Genomic DNA, 9,296 nt, shown 5'->3' with positions numbered 1-9,296 from the left:
TCTATCTTGAAGATTCAACCATTGCATGATCTTGTAAGCATCCGGAAATCCCTTTTCGATCCATCTATCTTGAAGAATCGGCCATTACACATCTCGTAACGCACTCGGAAATTGCTCCACGTCTATCCATCTATCTTGATGGCTCGATCATTGCACATCTTTAGAAAATGCGCCGGCCCAACATATGCGTTTCCCGATCTTTCGCCATTCATTGCTCGCCATTTACTTGTTTACGTGACCGGCAGCCCACAGACGGCAAGTCATACCAGATATATATGAATATCTTTCCGCGCAACCCTTTCGGCGGAAATAAATGGAACATATCTTGTTTCTCCACCATTTAAAGCCGCACGATGAACAGATCGGACGGCCACGCTCGCACTAGCACAGTGACGTTGCGCGGCCTAGCACGCGATGACAGCGGTGCTTAGCGGCGAAGTTGATAATTGCAGGCCGTTGCCACTGGGGCCGTGTTACAACTCCACTGCTTAACCGCAGTAATTAAAATCCAGACGTGTGTATATATATTAGCTGGAAAGAAGGCGATCGGAAAAAAAACCACAGAGTCGAGGGGAGGTGACGGAGACGAGGAAGGAAAGGAAGAAAAGAGACGAAAGAGGGAGGAGCAGGAGGAGGAGGGGATTGGGACTCGCCGCCCCGCTCCAAATTCCCCACTGCTCCACCACCTCCACTTCCCCGCCGCCGCCGCCCCGAGTACGGCGGGTACGAGCAGCCCGTCGTCCTCGGCCCAAAACCCTACCCGCCCAATTCGGTCCGGCTCCGAGCCGTTGGCGCCGCCCGGGGGAGTCCCGAGCGGCGAGAGGAGGAGGCGGAGGGCCGGGGAGATCGGATCGGCGGGGCCGCGGGCCGGAGTAGCATTGGGCGATGGCCGCTTCATAGGATGCAGCTTTACTCCGCCGGCGGCCGCTTAGTCTGCTGCTGCTGCTGCTGCCGCTTCTGCTTCGGAGTGCGCTGCCGTGATCCCAACAGGAGCCTGGGCTGGTGCGGGTTGGGCTGACGTGTTGTTGTTGCTGTTGTCGTTGGGCACTTATCTCTGCGGGCGCTTTGCGCCTGCCTGTTGGGAGGTGGTTGCGTTAGGCGAATGGAGGAGACTGGGAGGGAGAGGAAGGCGGCGGGGCCGCCGCCGTGGGCGCCGACCAAGTCCACAGTGTTCCGGTCCTACGCTGCTGCGGTGGTGGGCGACCGGGCGGAGGCGCCGTCCGCCCGGGGCAATGGGGTTGCCGCCCGTTCAAGCAATCTACGCGCCGTCAGGAAGAGGCCTGTACGTTTCCTACACCTTCCCCTCTCACGGGGCTAACAAAAGATGCTTGCTTGCTTTCCCTTTTGGAGCTATTCTCGGGATCACCGTGCTGAATTTGAACTGTCAATTGGATTGAGCGATTCACAGAGGTCGTCGTAGTTGGAAATTAATTAGAATGAAATGCTCGTAAGAAACCGTTACAGCTTAAGAAACCAATACTACATCTTAAACTTCGGTGACTTGAACTACTCGAATCAGCACCGTTCCTGCTGCTGCTGCCTTTGCCTTTTTCCTGATGCTTGGACGCACGCTTCAGGCAACTAAAAGTATGACCAGCTGGAGCAGTGTCGTCTGCTCAAATTGTCTTTTGATTAATCAGAGGCAAACCTCATTTCTGACTACAATTAGCATTCCCATTCATTAACCACACCTATTTTTTCTGCAACAATCATTCAGTGTTGAGTTATATATAATATACATGTTTTGTTTGCTTGACTTGCTATTCCAATCCATCATGAGTGTAAAGAGATTCCAAGTATAAGTGACTGGGAAATATTACGCAAGTGCACAACTAAAAGTGTGTCAGGATCCTACTTGTAGTTGATATCTCTTTTAGAAAATATGGATCATTGGACAATGCAAACCTGCATATACCATCCAACGTATAATGCAATGCTATAAGAACATCCTTTAACACTGTTGCTGATCTCTATTAGTGTGTTATGGGACAGAAGATGGATTGCATTTATAATTCAGTTTGTTACCATTGTTCATATGCACCACATGCCCATATACCTCTGATATACCAACTCTGAATCAATTGTTTATTCCTGCAGATTGTTGCAAGATTGACCAGAGACATCGTCCAAACTTTTGAAAAATGCAATCCTGAGTTTAATTACGTAGATTCACTAAATCCCAAGCACTTCCTCACCAGTCCTGCAGTTCCTGTTCACAATGATGGCCTTGATAATGCAAATTCTGACCTAATCTTGTATGTCAACTTGGAATTGGTTAATAAGAAGTCAGACCGGAGGTTAGTTTAGTTATTTTCCAGTGTACCAGCTTTAACATTTTTGTTTCTCGTTGGTTACTTCATACACTTTTAGCACACAAATTCACTTTTGCAAGAAGTTGATTTTTATAAGTTAGAAATATCTATGAATACTTGGAGGGCCCCATTATTTATGAGAATTAAGAAGTCAAGGTATGTGAAAGAAGAAATATATCTGAAGGTCTGTCGCAATATTTGGTTTCTTCTTTCAATTTGTAGAACTTGTCTGGTAGATCTAGCCGGTTCAACTTTTTTTCCACAACTGCTCATCTCAGGATTCAGATTGTTTAAGTTATGCTTCATCATTTCATTTGGCATTATTTTTTGGTAATAAGGTACATTGTCGAAGAAATGCTTGGCCAAGGTACCTTTGGGCAGGTTGCTAAATGCTGGGATGCAGAAACCAACAGTTATGTTGCAGTGAAGGTTATAAAAAACCAGCCTGCCTTTTATCAGCAGGCTATCATGGAAGTCTCATTGTTGAGCATGGTATGGTAATCTACTTAGGGTTTACTTATTTTGTTGAAAATATTGGCATCACAACACTGGTTTCATGTATTTGCAGCTAAATGACAAATTTGATCCTGATGATCAGCACCACATCGTCCGGATGCTGGATTTTTTTCCATGGAAAAATCATTTGTGCATCACATTTGAAATGCTTGGTCATAACCTGTAAGTAACTTCCATTAAACCTGCCTTTACTATTATATTTTATAGATAAGCCCCGTGTTAGTTTCGATTCATGTGGTAACATAAACTCCAACTTTGCAGGTACGAGCTGTTGAAAAAGAACAACTTAAGAGGTCTGCAACTGCAATTTGTCCGTACTTTCTCAAGACAGGTAGGTATCCTTTTCTTATCCTGCATGTATTTTATATGTGTTTGTTGCCATTGTTGCCATATTACCTATTATGTATTACTTTTAGATATTGGATGCATTGATTGTCATGAAAGGTGCTGGAATTATTCATTGTGATCTAAAACCGGAAAATATCCTCATAACACCGAAGTGAGTTGCTTCCCATCAAAATAAGCACTTTGTTTGTACACCTTCTGTGTACTACCACTTTCAACAATGCTAAGTTTGATGGCTGAGGTGACCTTTGCAGAGTAAACTCAGCAGCTGGAGTTAAAGTAATTGATTTTGGATCAGCGTGCATGGAGGGTAAAACGATTTACTCGTATATCCAGGTTTTATTTGAACTCACTCATCAGTCTAAAGTTCATTTTATTAATATGAATTGGTATGAATTATGAAGTCAAGCTTGTATTTTCTTCCTTTTCCAGAGCCGTTATTACAGGTCACCTGAAGTGCTTCTTGGCTATCCGTATCCTATTGAACATCTCTAATAGCAAATACATTTAACAGTAGCCACACAAACATCTTACAATGCATAGTTTGTGATTTTAGCTTGTGGGCTTGTACACTTAACAAGTGCTAGATACACTACCGCCATTGATATGTGGTCATTTGGCTGCATAGTTGCTGAACTTTATATAGGTCTACCTTTATTTCCCGGAGCATCAGAATACGATGTCCTTAGCCGTATGATTGAGATTGTCGGGTAAGTTCTTTTTTATTGAAAATCTTAATCTCTTGTTTTCTTATTTTCCTACCAGCTGTTTGCAGATAAATTCTTTATACGATATTAGGTGTTTACGTGTTAGCTGGTTGAGCTGTTTTCACTTCAGTTAGTAGGTGTTCAATAATGGTAGAATACTTTATTTACCAATATTCAACATGTACAGTGGGCAACCACCAGATGATCTTCTTAGGGAGGCTAAAAACACCAGGAAGTTTTTTAAACATGTTGGAAGCATTTATCCTGGTAATGAAGCACATGATGGTCTTTGCAGTTCATACAGAGTACTAACAGAAGACGAGGTTGAAGCAGTAAGTTCTGTGGTTTTAACTTGGAAGTTATTCTGAAGACTACTTCTATGTCATGCTTTATACATTTACTGTGTTACTCATGCCCTGTCTAAATCCTGAACACAGAGGGATTCCAAAAAGCCAAAAATAGGGAAATGGTATTTCCCTCGTGGGAGGCTTGACAGACTCATATTCGCGTACCCTTGGAAGAATTTAAATGAGGGTAATCTGCCAGGTTTGTTCAGTGATGCTTTTATTTATTATTAATAGGGGTGGCTTTACCCCTGTTTATAAATTTTAGGGTTGATCTACCGCAATAATGTTCAATACAATATATCATTACTGTTTCTATTTCTATTTACGGTCTCTGTGTGGTGGTCTTTGAACATCAAGTGGCTTCTTAGCATGAAAAATTCTTGGTTTTTTTACTCTGTTTCTAGGGATAGCCTGGAATTAGGCCAATGTAGAAAATGGTTAGCTTACTCTTGCAATATCAGTGAAATACACACCTATGCAAATTATATGAAGAGCTTGTAACACACACACACACACACACACACACACACACACACACACACACACACACACACACACACACACACACACACACACACACAAACTAACATTCGATATATCCTTTCAACCATTTAATCCGATGTTTGTAATTTGAGTCCAGTACCTTTCGGGGAAAAATAACATGGTTGCTTTAACAGTTATTCATATTTCATTTTGTAATTTATATGTCATCATATGGGCATATTTGGTTAATAGACAACTAATCCTGGCTTATACATGTAGCATACAGTTCTTTAGTGACGAGGCATGGGTATTTATTTCATATGGAGCTGTAGTTTTTACATGATAATACAGTGGTCCTTACAATAAAGTTGCTAATGCGATCATATATATGTTATTTTTTACGCAGAGACTGAAAAGGAAGATTGCTTAGCATTGGTTGATTTTTTGAGAGGACTTGTTGAGTTTGATCCTAATAAGCGATGGTCACCATTGCAGGTATTGGCTAATGATAAAGTTAGATATTATTTGTCTGGTTTGTGTACTTGAAGTTACATTCATTTTGCCTCTGAAATTTGTTTGATATCCTTACGAAGTTTAGAGTTGTTTGATTTTCTGTGAGCTCTAACTTATGTTCTTGAAGAATCATCAATGGAAGTGCTTCATAATTTTGAAAATCTATTTCAGGCTTCATATCATCCATTCATAACTGGTGAAGCCTTCACTGGTCCTTATGAGCCTTTCCGTGAGACCCCAGTAATTGTAAGTATGGTCCTATTTTAGATACCTTGCTGCATATTCTTCTCATGAACAACCTGTGACGTGAAATCACCATTAGCTGTAGCAAACAACTTTTGGTTGCTTCAGTCAACAGGATAGATGCATCTCGATTTAGATATCCCGTCTTCACCTGGTCACACGTACATGCAACATTGTTTCTTCCCATCAATCTTGAAAAAATTATTGTATTTACACCCTTTAGACGTGTCATGTCTTTTATAGTTATAGTTTCTTTATGGTTTTAGTGGCATTATACCAGAATGGTTGGGTGGGTAACTTGTGAAAATTTGAACCTCAAGAGCTATCTTTTCCATACAGTTCTAGTTTATAAGTCAAGCTTTATGCCTTTTTTGTTGTAGCCTGTTGGTCGTGCTGCAACAGTTGATCACAATCCTGGAGGAGGTCACTGGCTAGCTGCTGGCCTTTCCCCTCAGGTTGTAAGTATGTTCTCTCATGCTTCTATTAAGTAGAAACCTTGCAAGAATACATCCATAATATATTATTTATATTTTTTTCTAGGTTGGAAGCATTAACAGATCCCTACCGTTCAATAACATTTTTCCGCCAAAGATGCCCTTTTCATATGGAAGCAGCTGCGGCAGCTTCGGTAGCCGTGGTAGCTTTAATGATAACGTAGGTCCTCCAAGCAGCTATGGAAGCTATGATGTCAATAACGTTAACATGTATCATTCACCACTAGGCCCTTCTGGGTTCAATTTACAGTCACAAGCTGGAGGAACATTTCTAGGATTTAGTCCAGATATTAGAAGAAGGCCTCATCTCTCTCATGGTGTTGGCATTCGACTAAGTCCTGGTGGTCCAGGTCCTATGTCTCTTGGGGGCAGTCCATCACAATTTACTCCTCCAAATTCCCAAACGCAAATGCCAACTAGCGCTACTGCTAAGTATGTTGCCACTTCTCCTGCAAGGGGCAGTCATGGCTCCTCATTAGGAAAAGCCGCTGTGGTAGGCCAATACAATAGGAGAAGGAATCTTGGTCACCCTCCTATGTCAATGCCACCACATGAGTACACATCTCAGCTAATCCAGGGACCTCATGGAGATAGTGTCAGTTCAGCATTTGTTCGAGGACATTCTGGCTATTCATATGGTGCACTTCCTAATTCTGGTCATTATAATTGGAGGCCGCAGATAGGTGTTAGCACTGGTTTATCCACAAACTCTTCTTCCAATCATGGTTATGTTCAACCATCTGGTTACAATGATTTCCGTCCTTTGCACTCATCCAATGTGCGAGCTGATACATCAACCTCTTCATCAGTACCAGATCCAGCTGATTGGGATCCCAACTATAGGTAATCATGCATATTAAATTTACTTATTTTAAAATAGTGTAGCCTATGGATTAGCTTTTCATTCGATTTTTATGTGCAGCGATGAGTCACTCCTGCAAGAAGATAATTCACTATCAGCTGAGTTAGGCAGTGTTCACCTGAGAGATGCAAGTGGTCGAACAATCCAGTCTGGCAGATTGCCCAATATCCAAAGCCATGATATTGCAGGCTCGAATCAAAGGTATTGTAGCATGATGAGATCTCGATATTTCGTTGCTGCAATGGGTCTTCCTTAAACGTTGTTGGGTTTGAATACCAGAAACACACTATGCTTGCTAGATCATAGGGTAGATGAGACTAGGCTCGAAAGAGAAACTAAACTATGTGAAGGACAAGTACTTGTTTGATTGATTGCTTCGCCCATAATGGATGTAGGCATGTAGCTCATTTCTTTATATAGAGATGGTTAGCCCCAGGTGATAGGATCTAATGGCTCCCAAAAAAAAGGGACTGCCTTCTACAGCAGGTGACTGAGAAATAACAAATGCAACATAAAAATCTAATCTAAACTAAGTGATACTACTTTCCTAACAGTAAGATGGTACTCCCTCTGTAAACAAATATAAGACTTTTAGATCACTATAGTGATCTTGTTTACAGGGGGAGTATTATTTACTAATAAGATACTCTTTTATTAGTGGCATATCACCCCTTATTTGATAAGATAGGTCTGTCTGCCCCTTGTCCCAATATCTGTAATGCACATTCATTGTTTTTTCACCATGTGCCACGCTGCTCATGACTGTTTCATGTGATCTTGCACACCATAACACTAAGTTTCAACAAGCTCCACTCATAGGTTATTAATTGAAGATATCGCAATTAACTAGCGACCATTGAAACAAATGGAATTGATGCTTCACGTAGGGAGGTAATATGATTTGTCCTGTCCTTTCAATTTGTATACATGCCCCAGTAGTTGGAGGTAAACAGATGCGCCTTTTACAGCACATATCCTATTCCTATGGAAATGGATGGAATGATGCTTCATACAGAGTTTAGGAAATGGTTTCTCAGGTCTTCTCATTTTAGCTAGCCCCCAGGGTTTGACACTATACAGATGCATATTTTGCGGGGCATATCCCATTATGATTGAGAGTTTGAGATGGTTTTGTCAGTTAGAAACATCCGTACTATGGAACATGATTGTGCTTTAGTTCATGGGACATGTTGATTTTAAAGCATTTCATGCACCCCAACAGTTTTATGCTTCAATATTTTGTTTTCTGATTTGTCAGCCAGTTAAAGATAATTAACACCGCTGTGGTATTTTTTTTTTCCAACTCTGGATGCTGCTGCTCCTGCATTAAGTATATTCACTGATTCTTTGTTCATGTTTCAATTGTAGAAATGACTTCCTATTTCATGCACCGTCTCTCAGAGAGAGTGGTCATTCAACAGGCCGCGTCAACTATGATAGTTACAACCATGCCAATTATTCCCAGCGAAATTTTGCTGGTCGTCAGGGACAACCATTTCAGCGGTACAACCATATGAATTCCACCTCTATACGCCCGACGGGGAATCTCCAGAATGTTCAATCTGCCTGGTCCAAATATGGCATGCCAGATTCTACTTCGCCCCCTCGGATGGTTGAAGGGATGCCTTGGGGTAATGAATGGTTTCACTGTTGTGCACTTGGTGGTCTTTTATTGATTTTGTTGTTGACATTGCCATGGCTATTATGTTCCTGCCACTTGCAAAGCAGGAGTTCTGTAATAATGCTATGTATGAACTTGTTCTATTCCAGTCTTAGATGATATCATCGTTGCAAACTTGTAACATCTTGAAGTCTTGCTATTAATCTTCAGGACAGTGATAATGTTTAGGACTACAGATAACAAAAAGACACTTGATAATATACTCCACCAGCATATGATTTCTGTCGATGCACAAAACTGTAGCTGTTAAGCATCAAACCTTGTATGACAATGTATGAGCTATGGACTGAGGGTCTGATTGACCTATAATTGGGTCCTCTTATCCTACAACCGAAGCTTTGAAGTTATTAGTACAATTTATTTTTTCTTCCATGATGTGTTTGGGAACTGGAGAAAGAGGCTTGTGTGCATCTGTCTTTCAAGCATAATACTGATCAAAATGAACTATCTGTGTGCAGGAGGAAGCGCTGGTCACTCTCTTGCAACAAGTGGGCTGCCGCCGTCCTTTGGAAGAAAGGACTTCGGGAGGATCTTTTAGCCCTTGTCTTGGATCTGGAGGAATGCCATCCAATTGATGGCGTAAAATTGTTTGTGTTTGCAATTCTTTGTTGCGCTGGTTACATGCTGTTGATTTTGCGATTCATAGCGTTCCTCCGACTGTTGTCCTGTTGTGGTACTCGGATTCATGAAGCTATAGGCTATAATTACAGCAGTTCTTTGGTGGTTGTTACTTCAGTTTCTTTTCTTTTAACGGTTCTTTGTCATCGTGGGATGCCAGTTTTTTCCATGTGAG

The 9,296-nt window shown here is 41.6% G+C and overlaps 1 protein-coding gene across 3 annotated transcripts; it reads left to right on the top strand.

Moving 5' to 3' along the window:
* The first annotated feature begins 556 nt into the window (after positions 1 to 556).
* LOC119324295 (dual specificity protein kinase YAK1 homolog) lies at positions 557 to 9,238 on the top strand. 3 transcript variants are annotated; one of them, XM_037598072.1, is made up of 18 exons: positions 559 to 1,282; positions 2,098 to 2,297; positions 2,651 to 2,804; positions 2,881 to 2,990; positions 3,090 to 3,159; positions 3,245 to 3,327; positions 3,428 to 3,509; positions 3,606 to 3,646; positions 3,761 to 3,883; positions 4,068 to 4,212; positions 4,318 to 4,426; positions 5,117 to 5,205; positions 5,395 to 5,469; positions 5,847 to 5,921; positions 6,007 to 6,803; positions 6,883 to 7,023; positions 8,191 to 8,453; positions 8,962 to 9,238. In XM_037598072.1, exons 1-18 carry the CDS (start codon positions 1,103 to 1,105, stop codon positions 9,039 to 9,041), a joined length of 2,817 nt encoding a protein of 938 aa, XP_037453969.1. In that variant the 5' UTR covers positions 559 to 1,102; the 3' UTR covers positions 9,042 to 9,238. The 3 variants fall into 3 exon arrangements, with proteins under 3 accessions (XP_037453970.1, XP_037453969.1, XP_037453968.1); XM_037598071.1 differs by having other exon boundaries at positions 5,847 to 5,924; XM_037598073.1 differs by lacking the exons at positions 6,883 to 7,023; positions 8,191 to 8,453; positions 8,962 to 9,238 and having other exon boundaries at positions 557 to 1,282; positions 5,847 to 5,928; positions 6,007 to 6,164.
* The last annotated feature ends 58 nt before the right edge of the window (positions 9,239 to 9,296 follow it).

Source organism: Triticum dicoccoides, chromosome 6B, assembly GCF_002162155.2.
Source record: "Triticum dicoccoides isolate Atlit2015 ecotype Zavitan chromosome 6B, WEW_v2.0, whole genome shotgun sequence".
NCBI lineage: Eukaryota > Viridiplantae > Streptophyta > Magnoliopsida > Poales > Poaceae > Triticum > Triticum dicoccoides.
Note: the sequence above shows the minus strand (reverse complement) of the source record. Positions and strands in the feature narration are given on the sequence as shown.